The 23,052-nt window shown below is 31.6% G+C and overlaps 2 protein-coding genes across 2 annotated transcripts in view; both read left to right on the forward strand.

Annotated features, from left to right (window-relative positions):
• Positions 1-802: 802 nt before the first annotated feature.
• On the forward strand, positions 803-1,426 carry LOC147816605 (uncharacterized). Its single transcript, XM_087157008.1, has one exon. The coding sequence runs from the start codon at positions 803-805 to the stop codon at positions 1,424-1,426; it is 624 nt and encodes a 207-aa protein (XP_087013134.1).
• A 7,698-nt stretch (positions 1,427-9,124) lies between these two features.
• Positions 9,125-23,052, forward strand: part of LOC107444177 (alpha-(1,6)-fucosyltransferase) — a 32,509-nt gene continuing 18,581 nt past the window's right edge. The window contains exons 1-4 of the mRNA XM_071179328.2: positions 9,125-9,324; positions 11,045-11,294; positions 16,007-16,196; positions 16,701-16,880. Of these exons, the coding sequence (XP_071035429.2) occupies positions 11,072-11,294; positions 16,007-16,196; positions 16,701-16,880 (593 nt within the window). The 5' untranslated portion in view covers positions 9,125-9,324; positions 11,045-11,071. The remainder of the gene's footprint in view (positions 9,325-11,044; positions 11,295-16,006; positions 16,197-16,700; positions 16,881-23,052) is intronic.

The following is a 23,052-nucleotide window of genomic DNA, read 5'->3' on the forward strand; positions in this document are numbered from 1 at the left end:
TATAAAATGACGAGAACTTCTATACCAAAATATGAAATGTGTGAATTATTTTTTTTTGCTTATTCGATGCTTAGAAGCAATTTATAGAAAGACTTATGATCTTCAGGCAAAATATAAAATATGAGAATTATACACTTTGCTCATTAGTTGTAATTTGTATAGATTACCTGCGAGTTTTTTTATTAGTCATTCTAAAGAATACCTTGGTGGTAGTGAGTTTAATAATTATGATATAATGCTTTTTCCGATCAATTTTAAGCATATTATACAACAAATATACATTTCACGGATTACAAGATATCATAAATTGGTGAAACATATAAAATAACATAAAACATTTAATCGTGTAAGTTAAAATTCAATTAATAAGAGAATTACAATTTTAAATACTTGATGAATAAATTGATTAAAAAACTGTTCAAATATGCTTGCTTGGGAGAAATTGTACAACAAAACTTTTGGAATGCTTATTTTAACTAAGCTAGTTCAAATTCTTTCTTACTCTTATTTTCAGTATTTTTATTTTCAAACGTTTTTTAAATATACGTTATAAAGAAAGTTAACTTGCTGTTTAGGAAACAGTCATGACACTTACAAAATCTGTTATTTAAATATTTCTTTGCCCATACCAGATTATTTCAGTAGTTTCAGACTTTTTTTTTCATTCTGGTGACATTTTTTTGATAAATTTCATAGGAAATATAATGAAAAATATTAATTATTTACCTCCATCCGAGCTGCTCTGTCTCAAATTCATTGTCACCTCGACCAGTTTACAAAAGCAGTTATTTTTTGTGACTCTATGGCAGCACTTCAAGCCATCAATTCCTCTGACGATCCCAAAACCCTTGAAGTCATGGACTGCCGACGACTCCTTCGAAGTCTTGAATCACACAGGAAAAAGATTGTCCTTCAGTGGATACCCTGCCACTGTGGAGATGAGGGAAACGAGAGTGCAGATCTTTTGGGCAAGAAGGGCGCCTCAATAATTAAAATTTCTTCCCGCGCAATACCATTTTGTTCCATCAAGAAAATGGTGACAAATTGCATTAAAGACCATTCCCTCTCGGACCTGTCCAAAAGAGTGTCCGTTAAACCTTGGAGGGATTTAGTCCCAAAATCCTATATTGAACCAAGAAGTAGAGCTGTGGCAGAATTCCGCCTGGCCACTGGACACGACTGTCTTTTTAAACACCTCAGCAGAATTAACATTGCTCTTTCTCCCATCTGCTCACTTTGTAACCTTGGGGAGGAAATGGATGCCGCCCATATTATGCATTGTCCTGCTTTGCGCAAGTCTTCTCTAGACGAGCGATATTGGGAAGCCCGAGACCTTTTGAATCAATTGACTCAAGTTACCTCGTTATGTTTACCATCTTTTATTGTGTTTCGCTTTTCTTATTGTGCTGTAACTACTGTCCAATAAATTTGGAGATAAAATAAAGAAAATTAATTATTTAATGGAAAGCAACTTGTTATGCTAAGCCGACAAAATTATGAATTTAATCAGACTTATTGTGAATTCTCTATTTAATGTTTCATTTCGAATACCGAAATTGTTTCATACCATCAAAAAAGTTTCTATGCTATACCTATTTGAAAATGAATAATATATATCCAAAATGGAGCAATATATATACCATGCAACGTCGGTTTGAAACTGCGTTCTTTACTTTTTATGGAAAAGAACTCTGAATATTTTATTTTCTCATTTCAAAGAACTCGAAGATTTCCTAATTAATCAGAACTATCATTTAATTGTACAGTGCGCTAAAAAAGGGTGATAAGGGTGAGAGTTAAATTTTACAATTTAATTCCCATTGAATAAAAAAGGTAGGTTTATTCAGAGGAAGTACGTTTTTGTGTTCTATTTCCTAACTCAGTAATTACTAGTTTCAAACTATTAAGATTGGCACTTAGTTTGTGAAAAATGCAAGCATTAGAGCAAACGAAAATTACATATAAGAAAAAATTAAATAAAGTCATGGAACAAAAGTATTAATAAATCTATTTATTCTTTTTACTGTACCTGTGCTAAAGAAACGTAAATTAATCAATTAAAAAGGGGTAAAAATCCCCTTCCGGGCAAATGAAAAAAAAAAATCAATCTTAATTTTTTGAATAAAAACAAAAATCAATTTTATAACAAACCCAAAATCATCTAATAATCATAATCAAAATTTCTTTCAGAAAAATTAATTTACAACCGATGCAGATACAGTTTCTATCCTAAGTCCGAAGCTTAGATATTAATTTAAAAAAAGCAGGCTATTAAAATTCATTTAAAAAAATTGATAAAATCATATAATTTCTTTACAAGTAATGAAACTATTCAATCTTTTTTCCTGTGTAAATATGTTAGCACCAACAAAAAAGATATTTACTTTTATTTATTTATTTGTAACCCATTTTGAGTGTTTTATTCAATGAAATTTATTTTATATCAGAAAATGGAACATTAAATTTTTTTTCAGCAATCGCATCGTACTCCGATTTCATTTAATGCACATTGTAGACTAACACAAAAGGCTTCCGTTATCGAAATAAGTCCAACATTCTATTTTAGAATCAGAATGTATTTCTGCTGTTATTAGAATGTTTGGAGAGAATTTGAACAGTTGAAATCTATATACGGAATTTAACATTATGAAAGTGAGTGATTTCTGTATTCATTTTTAATTATTTTAAATCTATTTTTATAACTTTAAAAAACGTGAAAAATATTTATATACTTTGTATTTTATATATAAAATCTATCAGTTGAAGTAAAAAGATTTCTAATTGAACTGACGAGTAAACTGTTGCGCGTTACTTAAGGGTTAAAACGCATTAGTTTTGCATAAAAGGGGTAAAAAGCGTAAAACTTATCTTACGCAAAACTTAACGCAGAACTAAACGCAAAACTTAACTTTCTCAATGGGCTTCAAACTGAGAGCCATAAAAAATAGGATTGAGTAATAAAAAAAATAGTTTCTTTTCCTGGACCGGTGTATTATTCTAGGTTGCGGGTGTTCGATTACACCGGGTAACTCGTATAGTAAATGGCGACTGGTGCACGTTAAATCTGTCGAGTCACAAAGTCTTCCATGCTCCCATAACAAGCTATACCTCTTGGTGTTAATAATATTTCTCAATGTTAATAATAATAATTTCTAAAACTCAACAGATGGTGCTCTGCGCAGTAATGTAAAATCATTGTAATCAGTTTCCTCTATAACACTGTATCGTGAACATCTTCCATGTTTTTGTTATTAAATATATTATGTTAAAGGGGTTTGTAATGATTGGAAATCCCGAGATCATCGTATTTAACACTGGGGATTTTGAATTGGAGATTGATCATTCTCTGGTTCAGATCAAAATTACGATCTGTGGATGAATGAATGGATGTAGGAATGAGTCTGCCCTTTAAACGGTTGTGGCAGAAGTTGAATGCAGTACTTAGCCATAGATGGCGCCACTGGAAAACATGAAAAAACGCACCCCCTCTGGCCGACAACAACAACAACAGTCAATATGTAAATTTTTCATAATTTTTTTGCTCCTATTGTTACGTTATTATGATTTCACTCTTTTTATTTGTTCTAAATTTCCTATTGTTGATTGCAAAAAGATTTCAATTTCAATTTCTTATCAGGTATGCCTAATTATAATCATCCTGCCCTGCACATTAATCGCCTTTTTCATCTATTCGAAATTGGAACTAAGCACATTTTCACTGTATTCGATATGGCGAAATGGCGGTGATAACGATCAAGCAGTCAACTTTATCAGGTGATCAAAATTTCCATTTTATTATTTCATTTTATAATAACTGTTTTATAACTTTTATCTATAAATAAACCAAAATAAATGAAACAGGTTAAATTTAAAGTTAGGGTAATTAAAGACATCCACAAAATATATTTTGTTTTAATTATTGGATTTTGCGTACTGACAATAAATATCAAACCTAATGATTCAAAAGTCGGACCCAAATTAACTAATAATTTAGTTCTACATAATAATTTAATGATGAAATTATTTTAAGATGATGTAACGGAAGATATGACATATATTCTAGCAGAAGGCAAACAAATCGTTGTCCTTCTCGACGTCTAAAGGGCAATTTGGCGTCTCAATGTACCCGATTTTCCTATTCTCCACAGCTTTCCTCTCTCCGTTACCATGGTTTCCATAAATCTTGCTTTTTTTCCCCAAGCCAGTATATTCCAGCTTCTTACTGAAATATACAGTCGTTTGGGAAATCAGGATTTACTGATACTATGATAATGGAAAAAGGAAAAATGTAGAAAGTGCAGAAATTGCGTTACCTTGCTACACCTATTCTATTTACAAAGAGTGAAGTTTAGATATTTTAGCATTTTACTTTCCCCTTATTTGAATACAAACTTGCAACTCTCGATGAGTGTAGTTGCTTCTTTTTATTTTTTTACTAGGATTATAATTATCTGATGACATCCTGTAACTAGTTAAGTAGCGAAATATGCTTAAAAAATTTATTTAGTTTTAGTTATATTATTGGTAAGAGAGTAGTTTTGAAATACTCTCTTTTATAGCAATGTTAATTTTAGATGATTTTATAATCCTCTCCGTTTAATCCATTGCGATTTTCCACTTTGAAATAAAGGTACGTTTCCTATAAGAATACACTTTTTTAATTGTGGGCTTTTCTTATATAAATAAATTATAACAGGAGTAATAATGAAATGAGGCCTAACATCTTTTTGTTTTAGTGTAAGCGATTTTAGTTACTGAAAATATTTTAGAAATGCCATTGACAATCAAATGTGCATAACAATATAAATATGAACTTTTTCAATTATTAGTTTATCTTTTACAGGGATCATCCAGAGAAATTATCTTCAGGTATGAAATATTTCCCCCCTCTTTTTCTATTGTCGAAAATTTTTAAAAAGAAATTGCATGATTTTTTTTTCATAGCACATATTGTAATATTTTTTTTATATATCACCCAAAGCTTTTTCGTAATCCGAAACCAAAATTGATAGTCCCATCCACAAATTTGATGGTTTATTTTGGTTTCAGTGCCATTTGTGATGGTCCAACATCATTTGATGGTCGCCATCATCCAACATTTTTCATTATGGGTTCATCCTTTTTGATATTCCAACAAACTGCTACTTATGCTACTTAAATGCTCCCAACAAATGCTTCCAACAAACTGCTACTTAAATGCTACTTAAATACTATGAGGGTTAACCATCAGGAGAAGTTTGATTCTCATGGACCAACAATCTATGATGGTTTAGTGAGAATTCTTGTTGGTTTTCAGGAATATACCATCAAAACAATTTAGTTTTTTTCTAATGTTAGACCATCACAAATCAGTCCAAATTCCTACATTGGGGTGATGGTGGTTCATGATCGCTCAAACATTTGATTTCTAAGATATTATGATAGAAATTCGTGATGGTCCATAATGATACAACAATGCATTTCCATGATGGTTTAATAATAATTCTTGGTGGCTCAATAGGAATATATCATCAACACAATTTGTTTTTGTTTTTTATGCTAGCCCATCATAAATCAGTCCGAATTCCTACATTGGAGTGATGGTGGTTCATGAGTATTCCTACATTTGATTTCTAAGAAACTATGGTAGAAATTTCTAATGGTTCAGCATGAACAAACCATCAAAACAAGTTGCTATTCTTATATTGGACCATCATAAACCAGTCCGATTTCATACATTTGGGTTATGATAACTTATGTTGGTTACCATCAAAAAATACAATGGTTCATGGTGGAATTATTGATGGTTACCATTACGATTATGTTGGACCATCAATGGAAAACCATTGAAAATTTTGACTTGGGATTGCGAGGGGCAAAATAATTCAGTAAATTAGTTGACTTATACAAGTGAAGTAAATCAGAATTATACCTTACAATCTAACAATTAAGCATCCCGTAAGTAGGTTCTGCGTTGTTACTTCAGAATAAGAACAATTTAAGTTCAGACAGAGCTTACGCTAAACACGCACTTGAGCATGCGGGATGGTAGGTATAAGTACGAAATTTAAGAATAAACTGATTGATAAACTGGTGACTTTAATATTGCATACAAAGAGTTCAACTATTTCATATTATCGAAAGTGTTGTCATTTCTTATTTATTTCCTGATTTGTTCTTCGTATTACAAAAGCATTATCCTTCCGTTTTTCATATTAAGCAGCATATGTATCATGCATAAATATTCATTTCTTTTTTTTTTCTTTTTGAAAGAGATTACTATTTTGTACTTTATTTAATTTTTGTCATAAGAATAATCCCACTACTTCGCATTATAATTTACGTTGGACCATGATAGCCAGATTTTTTTAATTATTTTATAAACATCGATGAACAGCTGACCCAATTTAATGCGTTTACAACTCCTAATGTTCAACTCAGTAGCCTTGTAATTTTGCACCCAATCCAAAAGACAAGGGAACTCCTGGATCGAGTATTGGGAGAAATGTTGCCTTCGCGGAGGACTTTTTGATTGAAATAACCCGCATTTGTGCTACATGGAGAGGAAGACCACGAGAACCTCCCACGGTTAACCTGACGACAAGGGGACTCTAACCCATGATTCGTCTACCACTGAGGATATTTCACATCAGCACTGTGGCCGGTGCACGCCGGATGTGGAATTCGTATCGAATGGGATTCGAACCCGGTTCACCTCATTGGAAGGCGAATGCTCTATCTCATGAGCTCTAGGATAGCCTGGTTGGCAGGGCGCTGGATTCAGATTCACGAGAACCGGAGTTTGAATCCAGTCGGCCAAAGACTCCTCGTGTAGTAAATGGTGACTGGCGCACATACATCCACAGATCGCAATTTTGACCAGAACCAGAGAACGATCAATATTCAATTCAGAACCCCAGAGGTATACTTTGTTGAAGGAGCTTGAAGGACTTTGTGACCCGACAGATTTAACGTGCATCAGTCACCATTTACTACACGGGGAGTTTTCAGCCGGATGAATTTGAACTCATGTTCACACGAACATGAGCCCAGCTCCCTGCCAACCAGGATTTATAATGGTTAATTTCGCAAATATTTGAGGATAGATATCGGAGTCCTATCACTCTTCGCTAGAATACCCTTGAAACAGAACCAAATTTCATTAAAATTTATCTTGTCGTAGTTCAGGCGATAGATGACAAAATACGAATATTCTCTTACTTTTGGACATCAGTGTATTGTGTAATTCTTAATTATTTACAAAGAGAGTGCATTTATGTCGAATTAAAATAAGTTGTTTTCTGCATTCCATGAGAGCAGCAGGTTGTGCTAGACGCAGACCGTCAGCTCTTCTGGAACAGAATAGGAGACACATATCGAACACGGTGAAGGATCAGTGGTTGTTCTTGAGGAGTCAGATTCGCCTAATTCAACGACTCCTCCTCAATGTTTCCATGGAATCTGACATTCAAGAGAAATATGAAAATTCTCTTCACCTCATGATTGCACATGGATCTGAATATGCTAGGTAATGCTGTGTCTCTTCTCTTGAATTTGGTATCTCATATAATTTAGTAAGAATTTATAATTAGTATACATAATTTAATAATTGGCAACTTGCACTTCAAGAAAACCTCCCATGCACATACACATGTGACCTATGACGTATGCACCAGCTACTCTTTATCAGCAAAATGGCGGATTAAAGTTTAGCTAAGTTTCCTTACATAAGTTAGAATGTTAATTAGCGATAAGTTAATTAAATATGTCGAATTTGTACATCGAATTTGTTGAAATATAATTCTTTCTCGTCTATGTTCTTTACGTTACTTAGGTTGATTATTTTTGGATGTATTTTATTGCAATCGTCATATATATTTGCTTCGTGTACCTGGCATCATCGGTGCATAATTTGTTTGTTTATTCTCAACATGGCTTCATGCGCCAGCTAATCTGTATCAGCAAAATGGCGGATTAAAGTTTAGTTAAGTTTCTCTACATAGAATGTTAACAAACGATAAGTTTATTAACTACAAAGACGTATCTCGCATCGAATTAGTTGAAATATAACTCTTTCTTCTTTTATTAACTTAGATTTATTATTTCTTTATATATTTAATTGTAACCGTGATATATTTTTGTCTTGTGTACCTGGCAACTTCGATGCATAAATAGTTTGTTTATGTTCCACGTGGCTTCGTGCCTGTCTTTGTGTAAATATATAGTGAAGAAGAATTGAAATATTTGTGAAAGAATTTCTGTGTAAGAATATAGAATGTGTCACTTAAGAGAATGGATGCTTGACGGGCTTGGCTTACTCGAAATTGAATGGAAAGAACTGTTGCTAACATAAACAAATGCCCAGTTTCAGCAACCAATCAGGTTCGAGATACCCACATCGCGTCACTTGCAGGTATCCCAAGTTTTGAAATCAATTAAATTCGAGGCTGATATAAATCAGTATAGAATATCGTAAGGACTAGTTGAAATGCTATTGTAACTGCTTTGCAGCTTTCTTTATTATTAACCTCTTGACATATCATTTTTTGATATAGAAATGATCTTTGATTGCACAGTAAACATCAAATCGCAACGGAATGTTGACAGTGATGCCAACTGCTTTAGGCACGCAAAATAATTTAAAAAAACGGTAAATAACTACAAACTAAATTTTGCAAATATTTGACTATTTTTGCTTACTTTTTAAAAGGTATAGTATGACATATCTGAAAAAGGTGGTGAATTATATAAACCTACGAATTGTTTAAAAATAGTGGTGGATAAAAAACTACTAAATTGAATTTATTAAAACTAGAATCACAATTGATAAACTGCCACTTTAAAATATTTATTTGCTTCCCAGAGCAAGTTGGCATCTCTAAGTTGAAGACGTCTGAGACACGTCAATTATTGTTTTGGACATAAGAAACAAATGACGTCTCCCAGACGTCTTCGTACTTCAAGGGGTTAAGTATTCTTAAATGTTTAGTGATTGAGCAATCATAAAAATATCTGGAAGATAAATATCTTATAATCTTGTTTTTATTATCTTTTCACGTGAAATGTCGGATAAAATATTGACTTAGAAACTGCAATGAAGTAAATTTATCAAACATCTTTCTAAAAAAAAAGAATAAAAATAGTAGCGTAGAATCCGATGGTAATGCGCAATGAAGAAGAAATACAAAACAATGTATGATTATTTCATAATTATTACTTATTTGTTTCAGGGTCTTGGATCTCGAAATTAATAAATTAGCCAATCTGGACGGATGGAATGAATGGAGGAAAAATGAATCAAGAAAATTGAAAAGAATTGTTCGAAATAGGATTCACACTCTTCAAGTAATATAATTTTGATTAATAACATTTTGATGATAAAAGTAACGCAATAAATCGTAGCACAAGTTCGCACTATCATCATTCTGTATTCAAATGTAATGGATAAGGTTTAAAATTTTCTTAGTGCACTTTAGCATCCAAATAGAGTCTCTGTGCTGCCATCTAGTGAGGCAGAAACTAGACGTCCAAATTAGCATGACCAACGGTATCTCACTCATTGTGGTGGTCCTGAAAGAGTGGATACCACTTCTGGAGAAAGCACTAGGTCTGCTAATCGGGAAGACTGATTGTGCAGCTCATAGGAAATAAAAAAAAATTAAAAAAAGGTTTAAAATTATAGTTTTAAGTAAAACTGAATAGAGTCAAACTCTAATTTCCTTGTGTTAATTTTAATAACCGGCTGAACAATTTAATAAGGCAACTATTTAACGATACGTTTCTCAATAATTTTGCCTGTTATGTGTTTTAATGCATGCATTACATAGAAAGAATTGTCAGTTTGTATCTGTTGCATTAAATTCTGTTACGCAATTGTCCTCTAACGCTCTCTATTAAAAAACTTCAATTTAAAAAAATAATTAAAGTTATTTTCTTATATCAAAAACAAAAGGGAACCTTATTGATTTACAAGTGTAAAAATCGCACAGGTCAGACGGAACCCCCCCCAAAAAAATAATATTCTCTTAAAATAGATTGTAAACATTTGCTACACAGTTTCTTACTTGCGGGATTTTATTTTATTATATAACCGTCATTGAACAGCTAATTCAATTTTGAGTTTACGATTATCAGTGTTTAACTCCGTAGCCTAGCAATTTTGAATCTGATCCAGAAGACAAGGGAACTCCTGAATAAAGTATCGGGAGAAATTTGCCTTCGTGTAGGACTTTTCGATGGGACTAACCCGCATTAGTACACGAGAAGGAAAACCATCCACGGTTAATCAGATGGCAAGGGGACTTTAACCCATGATTTTTCTACTACTGAGGATATTTTATGTGGCCCGTGATAACCTGGAGCGAAATTCTCCTCGAATCGACCAGTCATCGCTGAGATTCGAGACCGGGTGATTGATATAATGACGCTCACACGCGTGATTTGATTTTATTTTATAACCGTCGCTATATAGCCGACCCAATTTTGGGTTTAAGATTACTAATGTTCTACTCCGTAGACTTGTAATTTTGAACCCAATCCAGAAGACGAGGGAACGACTGGATCAGTATCCCCAGAGGTATGATTGCACACGCGTGATTGATATGACAACACTTACGATTACACCAAGTTGTATTTTTTGTCATTTTTGTCCTAATACCTTGTACTTGACATGATTATTTACATGAATTTGAATGCGCATGTCCAAAGTGCGAGAGCAATGATGAAATAAAATAAAAAATTCTTAACTATTTTAAATATAATTCTTGTAACACAAGGATAATGCACAACGCGTAATGAACGGAGTTTCTTAACTGTTTCGTTTTCTATGTAAATATTTGCCTCAACTTGTGTTGATATTCGAAACCAGGTAAGGGGCTATACCGGTTCTGTTAAGTAACGAACTTGCTTGTGAACAAACTTCACAACAAATATTGGTTGTAAGCAAACTTCACAACCAATATTTGTTTAGATTTGGAATCAAGTTGTGGCAAATATTTACGTTTTGATTATAAGTACGGTTAACAGTTAACTTCACTACATCACAAGTTGTCTATTGTTCTAACAGAATCCAAAGAACTGCAGTTCTGTTCCGATGTTGGCCTGTAATCTCACCAATCCGTCTGGATTTGCATCTGGGGCTCATGACGTTCTCTGGTGTTTCATCAAAGCGTTCAAAGAGAAAAAACGATTGGTTCTTCATTCCTCGCATTGGCATTATGCTGCACCCGGAGGATGGGAAACTCTGTTCAAACCACTGAATGATTCATGTCCCTCACACTCAACAACCGCAGACACGACAGTGACCCTCAAGAACGGTAACTTCTTTAAATCATTACTTTTTTGTTTTGTCCATTTTCATGACATTAATTGTTTACTATTATATGGCTATTTGTTAATACCTCGTTTATATATTTATTGCATTGTAAATTTGAGTGAGTACTAAACTATTATACTTCGTAATAGCGTGAATTGTAGCTAATTGCGGAAACATGTAGCAAAAACTGACGTTTTGAAGGTTTTTTTTATATATATATATATATATATATATATATATATATATATATATATATATATATATATATATATATATATATATATATATATATATATATATATATATATATATATATAAACACAAATTAATATGAAAAACATGAATAAAATGAAAACTAAGTTAAGAGAAACAAGAATGGTAAAAGCAATAGTCGTTATCAAGACACATCTATTGCTATAAATGCGATATTTCTGAATGAAGAATAATTATCCTAAGATAAAAATTATTCTTTATATGTGTCGATATCGCAAAAAACATATAGTTGAAAAATTATTAAATAAAAGTAAAAAGTAATCAAACGTACCGGCGTGTAGCGAAATGGTGTTTTAGGTTTTATATATATATATATATATATATATATATATATATATATATTTACATACATAATGTTGCAGGCTAAATCACACAAGTGAATCCGGCAGTTTGCAAAGATCAGGGTTTTTCAATTGGGTATTTGCACTTCAAGAAGAGGAACATAGCGGATACCCACACATGTGACCTGACCTTTGACGTCAGCACCAGCTGAGCGTTTATAAGACAAATGGCGCTTTAAAGTTGAGTTTAATTTCTCCACATAACTTAGAATGTTAATTAACGTAAAGTTAAATACAGCGCCGTATCGCGCATCGAATTTATTGAAATATGATTGTTTCTCGTCTACGTGTTATACTTAACTTAGGTTTATTATTTGCTTACGTATTTTACTCTAATCGTCATACATTTTTGTTTCGTGATCCTGGCAACTTCGATTCATAATTGACTTATGTTCTACGTGACTTCGTGTCCGGTTTTTTGTTAGGTACGTAATATATCGTGACATAATTGAAATCTTTTTGAAAGAATTTTTGTGTAGGAATATAGAATGTGTTCCTTAAGAGAATTGATAATTGACGGGCTTGGCTTACTCGAAATAGTATGGGAAGAACAGTTGTTAACGTAAGTAAATGCCACGTTTCAACACCCAATCGTGATCAAGGTACCCGCACTACGTTACTCGTAAGTATCCCAATGTCTGCGTTGCATGTCCATAGGGTGTTCCAAATTAGACTGACTGTTTTAAAAAATTTAAAACAGAAGAACGGTTGCAGTTAAAAAGAAAAAAAATTCTAGCAGCTAATTCATGTGACAGACATAATTTGCCCCCCAAAGCTCCAGCTTTTAGTTTTAAAATTTCTCGTTATGCTCAGCTCTGAGGGTTAGAAATTTATAATAAAAAGAAAAATGATTAAAAATCAAGCGGGATTTTTAATGATTTCTCTTTTATTAATTAGTTTATATTACAAACGGCTTCTGTCGACAAAATTCTGAATTAAACTCAGAAACTTCTGGGAAGAAGAAGTTTTTTTATCACGTGAATTATCGACAAAAATCATTATTTTTTCCTTAATTCTTCTTCTTAAAATTTCTGCTTGTATTTTAATTTCATCTTTTTTAATAACCTTAACTTTTTTCTAATAAATTCTGAAAGTCACCTATCTTATTTAAGGCAACCTGTAAACGCCCACGGAGTGTTCTGTCCTAACAAAGGATAAATTATCATAAACGTTATATAGTAAACAATTTATTATTATGAAACCTATTTTTACCTGTTTGAACTTTACCAACCTTTTATCATCTTAATTACTTCTTCATTTTCTGACGATTTTCTTTTCTTTTCTTCCATTGTTAACAATTGCTTTTTTTTTAACTGCTAGCTTGTTTTTTGTACTCAACCCATGTGTTCTTTTCCTCTTTTTAAATCAATCTTCCGTTAATTTGTTTTGAGATTTTAAGCAAATACATGCCATGTATCAGATTTTTTTATACAACCATTTAACTCGATGCTGATCTTTAACCTTTATCTTATGTTTCTGTAATTTTATTACCAGTTCTTCTCTCCTTGTTGTGCTATATTCAGCATTTCTTTTTTGAATTAATAATCGAAAATTAAGTCACTTAAAATACAATAATAAAAACCAAAAAATACAAATGTCTTTATGTGTTTGTTTTAATTGTTAAATTTTATTTTAATGAATAGCGAGTTGCTTTAAATCTCTCATAATCTGAATCATAGTAATTTTTTTTAATTAAATAAACGCAATCTGTATTCCCTTCAGAAGGAGAGATGCGCAAACAAGTACATTGTACATCAGAGTAGGGCAAAAATGTAATCGATTACATCTTTCAATTTAAAGTAATCAATTACTTGTAATCATGACTACAAATTTTGATTACAACTGTAATCGTGATTGCATGACCAATTACTATAATCAATTACTTGTAATCGTAATTACATGCTATCAAAAGAAACGATTACTTACAATCATAATTACAAGTAATTGATTACTGTAATAAAACCGATTACATTTTTGCCCAACTCTGGTTGTACATAGAATTAGCTGCTGTAATAGGATGTTTTGTAATGATCATTTCACTTAAGGTCGCTTCCCTCATGAGGAAAGCTGAATACGTCGTTCAGCTTTTCATTCTGGATACAGCTCAAATTGTCATTTTTCGAAAACGGACGCAGCTTTAAATGCATATTTAAAAAAATGGACACACCTCAAAATGCGTGTTTACGAAAATTGACACAGTTCAAAATAAATGTTTAAGAAAATGGTCACAGCAAAAACTGCACCTTTTTAATGTTCAACTCTAGGACTAATTCAATTAAATGGCCCGTGTGATTTACACAAATGGACGATATTAGAGGTCGAAGTTATTTTGATTCATTAGCTTATTCTTTGAAGAAAACAAAAGAATAGTATTTATAAGAGAAGTTTGAAAATTTAGTAATCATGTATTTTGAGCTCAGCCTCGTTGACTTATGAAATTTGCAAGTTTTTCTAATAATAGTCTTTAACTTTCTTCTTTTTCTTCGGGCAATAAGATCGTTTTGATAGATTGTGTTTCTCAGTAATTATTCACTAGGTTTCGATAGCGTTTTTGTTTTTCCCTCCCTATAATATTAATTAGCAACCCGTAATGCGTAATATTTTTCTTATTTCATTTTTCACAAGGATTCTGGAACTTTATATTTTAGGTACTGAATGCGGTAACTACGGAACTATACTTCTGGAAAATACAAGTAGTTTGGATTCATTAGTATGTTATTTCCAGGATTTCTACCTCGTAAAACTGGCCTTAAAAATTTTATAATTCAAGACTGAAAGCATAATTTCAACGTTTGTCGATCGAAGCTTTTAGAAATGGCGGGCAATTTGAATCCTAATGGAATTTGTACCAATTGCAGTGTTCAGAAATTAGACCAATCATTGCAATTCTGCAGACTTAAATCGATTAACTAAGTTCAAGAGATTAAAAAAAATGTATAGATTGCTCTAAAGACTTTACTGATTGGTGTAAAAATTTGAAGTTTTAAATCACTGTTCTTCAGGGAAAAAAACCAAGATGTTAACCGCTTACATCAATTGGTGCAAATTTTTTGTTGTTGATACAAGTAACAACATTTTTGAAATCTTTGCTCTTGAAATTTAAAAATAAAATTGTGATTCTTCACATAATGCTTCTTAGATAATTTATTTGTATTGACTTAAATAGGTTGTGGTGGAAATTCCGATTCTATAGAGTTCTTCTTCTGTACTGTTCTGTAGACTTGTGCCCCAGTCATCTAATCCTGTACGACTTAATTAATCTTACGATGTATGGGTGCCTATATTCACACTGTATTACTGATTATACTTAATTCTCTAGCTTAGCTGTTAAAATGGAGTGGAGAGTTTTTCTTTTAAATATTTGTAGCATATTCTTTTTCAACTTATTAACTGTGGAGCTGTCACAATGACACAGCGTTCTCTCACAAAACTCAGTTAAATGTTGAACCATAATATGCGTAATTTGGACCATCGTATGGTGCAAATTTACAGCAACTTTAATGCAATTTTACTACTACTTTAATGAGTTGTTTAATTCAACCACATTTATGCTAAGGTAAAACCATAGGAAAAAGTAATCATCTTCAAGTAGTATGATGGTGTGGTTCAACCTAGCACCATAATACGGCTGTGGAAAATTTAAACGTTATTATAGTTCAACACGTTCTAAAATTTCTAATAGTGTAGTATCCAAACTCTTATCAGAAGTTTATTTAATTTAATCCTTTAACAAGAGTTCATTTAATTTAATTGTATGATAAATTGTATTACAACTAGTCCTTCTATTCCTATCAATACTTATTATACTCCTTTTAAATAGACGTCTCAATTTTACCTGGTTTTCCTACTCTCCACAACTTCCCCCTCTCCGTTACCATGATTTCGATAAATCTTGCTTTTTCCTCAATACTTATTCCAACTTCTTACTGAAATGTACCGTCGTTTGGGAAAGCCTGGAACCCTAGTAACAAAGAGGGGAAGGGTGTGGAGAGTAGGGAAATCGGGTAATCTTGAGATATTTATTCTGTTTAAGAAGAATATAGTAAATTTTATCTTAAATAATAAAATGATAAATCTTCTTCTTTTTTTTTTAAAACAGACAATAAAGTTCGTTGGCTACTGCGCACTCTACCTGAAGATCTTGCTCCAAAAATGATATTTCTGTACGGTAATCCACTTGCTTGGTGGTATGGCCAGTTCTTAGCTTACCTTATGAGGCCAAATTTACACTTACAATTATCTATTGAAAATTTAGAGAATATGATTAATTTTTCAAGTCCAATTGTAGGGTAAGTATAGAAAGAAAATTTATTAAAATGAAAACTTTTATTTTTATTTCTTAGTTCTATCGTTTGGCAAAATCGAAATAAGTTTGCCCTTATAAAATATATCCAAAGTGTCCAATTTAAAATGTCTTTTATTCTATCCTTAAATAGCGAATAATTTTAGCACAGTTAGGATTTTGAACGAAAACGTTTGAACTTTTTGAAACGAAAAGTAAAAAGAAGAAAAATTATATACAGTCTCTGGCCATTATTGGGCGCACTATAACAAATATTCTGAGTAAAATCTTAATTATCAGCTGTTACTATACAATACTATTTGGCCAGGGACTGTAACCGAACTCGTGTCTTTTCCATAATTTATTTATTTTTCATCCTGAACATACACCTTTTAGTATATCTTATAAAAAAATAGTCACAAGTGTGCTTCAGGAAATATAGATCCATTTCTAGAATTTTTAACTTAATTATTAACATTGATTTATTAAAGAGTCATATATTATATTTTAGAGTTCACGTTCGGCGGACCGATAAAGTTGGAACTGAAGCAAAATCGCACGATCTAGAAGAGTACATGGAACACGTTGAGAATTATTTTCTCAGTCTGGAACTGGAGACTTCACAGATCATCCAACGAAGAGTGTTTCTTGCCACTGATGATCCAAATGTGCTGACAGAATGCAGTAGAAAGTAACTGTTTCAATTATTCTAAATGTTAAATTTAAAAAAGAAAACGATAAAAGTAAATATTTCACGTTTCAAAAATTCCTTCAAGAATTTTATGATTTTTTTCAATTTTCATTTACAGTTAATTATGATTGAAAAAGAAAACATTCATTTCACCACACATAAGAATGAAATCAGTAAATGAAAATTTGACCCTCAAATAAAAACTTGCATGTCTGCTAGCGTAAAAAATAAAAGCAATAGCAGCATAGTTATAAAAGAAGGTAAGGAGTATATCGAAGATTGCATGTATTTGTAACCAGCTTGCGTCTGAGCATTTTATATTTTATTCTATTTTATAACCGTTGTTGAACAGACAACCCAATTTTGGGTTTACTACTATCATTGTTCAACTCCATAGTTTTGTAATTTGAAACCCATTCCAAAAGACAAGAGAACTCCTGGATCAAATAGTGGGAATAGCGCCTTCGTGGTGGACTTTTCAATAGAACTAACCCGCATTTGCGTTATATTAAGAGGAAAACCACGAAAAACTCCTACTGTTATCCAGACTGCAAGAGTACTCTAACCCATGATCATTACCATTAAGGATATTTTACGTCAACACTGCGGTCGGTGCGAGCTGCGTGCCGAATTCGAACGATCAGTCATCACTGGGATTCGAACTCGGTTAACCTCATTGGAAAGCGAGCTCTCTATCCCCTGAGCCATCACGACCCACTATGTTTGAGCATTTAATTTGAATATAAAAGTCCCCTGCAGAATAGAAACATGCTAAATAATACGTTTGTGGGGAAAGGAGCTATCAACAGTGTCAACCTTCATCTATGAAAAAGTACCCCAAAATAGAATCGAGTAAACATGTCTTGTATACTAGTGAATTGGAATTGCATTTTTGTAGTTGTAGACACACTACAGTACTCCCCCACCGGAATTATATCTGTAATAAAATTCGATAAACGGATACCACTAGTTGATTCATTGCTGTTTTATGAGAAGCCGGGAGAACTGTATTAAGACCACCGTGCTTGTGCTGGTCATGAGAGCTGTATTGAGTTTAAAGTTGTGCGTGATAGAGACTGGGTAGCAACACCTCGAGGAGGTGGATAATGTCGCAGTCACAAGTAGCAAGTTAATCTTTCAATGTGGACAATCCGTCGATGTAGGCGTGTTCAGATCGAAGTGAGAGTTGCTGTCAAGATAGGCGTTCATATCGGAGTGGGCGTTACTGCCAAGGTAGGTGCGTTCACATCACGTCCGAAGGTCACCAATGTGGAGTATGAGTTTTTATCGACTTTTTTCTATATATAGGCACCCCCATCATAGAATTGAGTTAACATGTCTTATATAATAGTGAATTGGAATTGTATTTTTGCAGTGGTATACACACTACATGGTTTTTCAGGCGAGAAGGTGAACAATACATCGCTGTTATCATGCATTTATATTTAAAATGTTAGTGAACTTTGTTTAGAACAAATGGCAACTGTGAATGAATGTAATATAAGTTTTTCTGAAAGACATCAATAAAGGCAAATTCATTGTCCTTCCATTGAAGGACATCAATCAGGGCAAGCACCCTGATTGCTGATGAATCCATTGCAGATGGTGTTGAAGATATGATTAGCAGGAGTTTATATTCTGTTACTTTCTGAATTTAAAAAACGTACTTCTGTATGCTCTTCAGTTCTAAACGCTGTCATCTTTAACCAGTTACTATTGAACAATTGTATCGAATATGAGGTGCACTTCCTTTATAATTCTGAATAACGGCATTATGGTGTCACCTTTTCATAACTAATGTAATGGTGTTGCACTGCTATCGCTACTTTTTTTCTAAAGCAATCACATTTATTCACTTTTTATTTCGGCAACCCTAATATATGTGTACCACATATATACTAGGGGGCCTAACTTCCATATCACTGTGCTCTAGAGATGGCTAATATTTTCTGGAACAGGTATTTTGCACCTGTTATTTAATCATACCTGTTATGAAAATAATAGGTTACTTCCAAGGGCCTGTTCCGAAATACTAGGCAAAATTTGTAATTCAATTATCTTGCAAATTTTTTTTTATAATGTTTAAATTGTTTTTAAATTATCTTTGTACAGTTTAAAAATAGAAAAGATCAGGTTTTTATTTATGTAATTGATACAGGGCCGTCGCTAGACGTTGCGAGGGGCCCCACAAGCTTTCTATTTCTGCAAAATCTCCAAGAAAGTAGATAGCTCTGAAACTAGTTAGATTTTTATTTAAATAATTCAAATAGATATATATTTTCCAGTTTATTTCCAAAAAATGGACAAAATAACGAGTTACTTTGCTAAAATCGAATGTTTTTTCGCAGCTTATTTTCTAGAAATGTTTTTATATAGCTTATTTTCTCTAGTTCAATAGCTTGCATTTCTACACAAAGTTTTTAATTTTTTATTTTATTTTGCATGGTGCCACTAGAACTGCATTCAAAAACCATGCCTAGGCAATCTTGTAAATATTTGGAAGAAAAGAAAATTCTACAATAGTATTTATAACAAAAACCGCTTATGAAACGTGAGGCACTCCACGAATTTCCCCCTACTCGTGTCTTGAAAACTTTAAAACTCGCCTTTTTTCGGAAGGGGGAAACACAACCTTTATTGTTTATTTTAAGGTAAGCAATATGTTAGATTGTAGATTGAACAAATATTTAAATTGATAGATATTAAATTAGTATTTAAGTCAATAGCTTAACTATTTCACCTTTTCAAAAATATTTTATACAACTAAATGATATTAACCATTTCACTAATCCTACTCTAGTTAGGATTTTATGACATTATCTAACACTAATGATGACTAATAACTGGGTATAATTTTACGTAGATTATTGTGAGAAGCAATTATAATACATTTATTTTATCCACATTGCAGCATTATAAAACCTCAGTTTTAACTAAAACTGAAAAAATTATAGATATAAGAAAAATTCGTGCTTTTTCCCTATCATCTAACATTACAATAAGAACAAATAGGGTAAAAACTTAGTTTATAGAGAATTAATAATTTTGTGCTCATGCTAGCCAGTTGTAATTAAATATTTCTTTCGTCATATAACACCTGAATATTTTAAAATAACACCTGATTCTTTTAGACCAATGAGCATATTTTAAAATCACATCATTTACCTAGACCAATGAAAATATTGAAAACCCATCACATGATTAAATTCTTTTCGATATAATTTTCTGAAATATCTTTCTTTTCAACTTGAGACACTGCCATTGAAACTTAACAAGTTTTATTGTGACTCAAAGTGCTAAAAAAACTGCTTTTTCTGTCATGGATTTCAACGTTTTGTACTTTGTTTTCATGGTTTTTTACTCCCTCTTCAGTTTTGTGTATTCATCTTTTTGTGACGTTGTTTCATTCTTTCAGCTGAAATGCTTGTACGATATCTTCTTTTGGATTTATGTTGGTACTAAGTACTCTTGGAAGCTGAATGGTTTTAAAGCCGAGATTGATTTTTTTCAAAGGTTGAATTTGGTCTTTTACGAGTTGAAGGTTCTTTACTGGTTTCTTTACTTTGTTTACAAAGTCTTTTCAGTTTCCTGTTTTTGGGACATTTTAATGACCCTTTATGAACTCTACACTGCTCTGGATTTCTATTCCTACTTTGTTCCTTAGATATTTCTGTTCAATGTTTTGTTACACCATTAGTTCAATGTGAATTTATTATAATCAGTTCGTTTTTCGATGGCTCAATATCATTTCTTTTAATTCTTAAAATATTTAGAATCGTATATTGGCTTTTGTCGATCTATTAGATTTCCTTACTTGAAAGTTGATAAAATTTTAAGCAATTAAAGGAATCTTAAATTTTCATTTCCCTAATTTCTCCTTCAGTGTAATTTTTTTCTTCCAGTTAGTACAAAATCTATTCACAAATCATAGATCCAATTTGGATTCTTTTAAATCCTTAGTTCATTTTTCGGTGACGGAATTTCATTTTGATTAAATTCTGAAATATTTGGAATTGTTCATTAGTCGTTGCCAATCTATTGGATTAGCTAATTTTAACGTTGATAAGCTTTCCAGCAATTAAATGAATCTTGTACTTTTTGTTTTCGATATTTTGCAACAGTTTCTTTTTCAAGATTTTAAAAACTAATGTTTTTGCTGATTATGTATGTTTAATAAGTATTTTCTTTTCAGGTAACATTTAAACTAAAATGAAAATTAGTTCGAACTGGAATAGTAAAGTCACTCATATAGTAAATATTTTATTCATAAACTGGTATGTACCTTTAAAACTTTCCACTAATCGAATGACGAAACTAAAAACAAACTCAAAATAAATAAATAGTATTTGTAAACAACTTTAATCTAAACTACAGTAGATAAAATACAGTTCCCTTTAGATTTTCATACTTATGTTAATATTAGAAAATTAATTCATAAAATGAACTCATAAGAAATATTAAATCTTAGTGTCTCGAGATTTATTTCACTCTTAACATGATTTCATATATTTAAAATAGCTTAGTAGCAATTGGATTAATTTTCACAGTATTGCTCTTATTAAAGTATATTATTGTAGATTTTTAAATTTTTACAATATATTTTTTATACTTTATTTTATATCTCTCTTCGTTGAAAAATGTGTCTTGTATGGTAAGCCAATTTAGTAACCAAAACCTTCATAACCAAAAAAGAATCATCGTTTTAAAACTTACTGAAAGTATTACGTACCAAAGTAGTTACCAGATTAAAATTATTAATAGTGCATTTTAAGGCAAACTAATTTAATAATCGAAAAATTCATATCGTATTTAAATTAACCAAAAAAGATTTTATATCATAGTAGTACCATATTAATTTAGAATTGTTTATAATTATTAATAGTACATTTTACAACAAGCTGATTTAGTAACCAAATATTTCACATCGTTGTTAAACTTGCCAAAATTATTGCCTACCACAGTAGTTCCGCATATTTTCAATTAAAATTATTGCTAGTACACTTTACGTCAAGCGTTTCTGATACCAAATAGTTCATATTATCACTAAACTCTCCAAAAAGTTTGCATTCCGCAGTAGTACAACATTATTTTTAATGAAAATTATTGGCTTTGTTGCTTGTACACTTTTCGGTAAGCCTACTTAGTAACCAAAAAGTTCACACCTTAGTTAAACTTTCCAAAAGGATTGTATGCCACAGTAATACATTATTTTCAATACAATTATTGGCTTTGTTGCTAGTACACTTTTCGGTAAACCTACTTAGTAACCAAAAAGTTCATATCTTAGCTAAACTTTCCAAAAGGAATTTATGCCACAGTAATACAACATTATTTTCAATACAATTATTGGCTTTGTTGCTAGTACACTTTTCGGTAAGCCTACTTAGTAACCAAAAAGTTCATATATTAGCTAAACTTTCCAAAAGGATTGTATGCCACAGTAATACAACATTATTTTCAATACAATTATTGACTTTGTTGCTAGTATACTTTTAGGTAAACCTACTTAGTAACCAAAAAGTTCATATTTTAGCTAAATTTTCCAAAAGAATTGTATGGCACAGTAGTACAACATTATGTTCACTTAAAATTATTACTAGAGCATATTATGGTAAATCTATTTAGCAACCAAAAAGTTCATATCGTATCTAAACTTGCCAAAAGTATTATATACTTCTGTGGTACCGCATTATTTTAATTTAAAATTACTGTCGGCACATTTAGTATTCTTATCTATAAAAGCCTTATTTAAAGATGAATTAAATATAATGCCCTATTTTAATTTTTTAAGTGACTTGTATATTAGATGTTTACCTCACATGCTTTTGCCGTTTCTCAAAACTTATAATATATAAATAATTTCGTTTTCTTCTTATTTCATACCTTCATCCTATTTTACGATGAATTTATCGCATTTGTAAATGAATTAAATGTTTATGCCTTTTAATCAACATCTATAAAAAAATGTACATGTTTTTTATTTAAATTAAAATGAGGTAAGAGATTTAATTCGTAGATCAAACGTTCATTCTGAAAAATAAATAAATAAGTTTAGCTTAAACAAATATTTAAATTAATAGATATTAGATTAATATTTAAGTCAATTGCTTTACTATTCCACCTTTTCAAAAATATTTAGAGGAGTATGGGAAAAAATTGGCGATTCTGTCAT

This window comes from Parasteatoda tepidariorum, chromosome 1 (genome assembly GCF_982258835.1).
Source record: "Parasteatoda tepidariorum strain Cologne lab strain chromosome 1, Ptep-v5.0, whole genome shotgun sequence".
NCBI classification, from domain to species: Eukaryota; Metazoa; Arthropoda; class Arachnida; order Araneae; family Theridiidae; genus Parasteatoda; species Parasteatoda tepidariorum.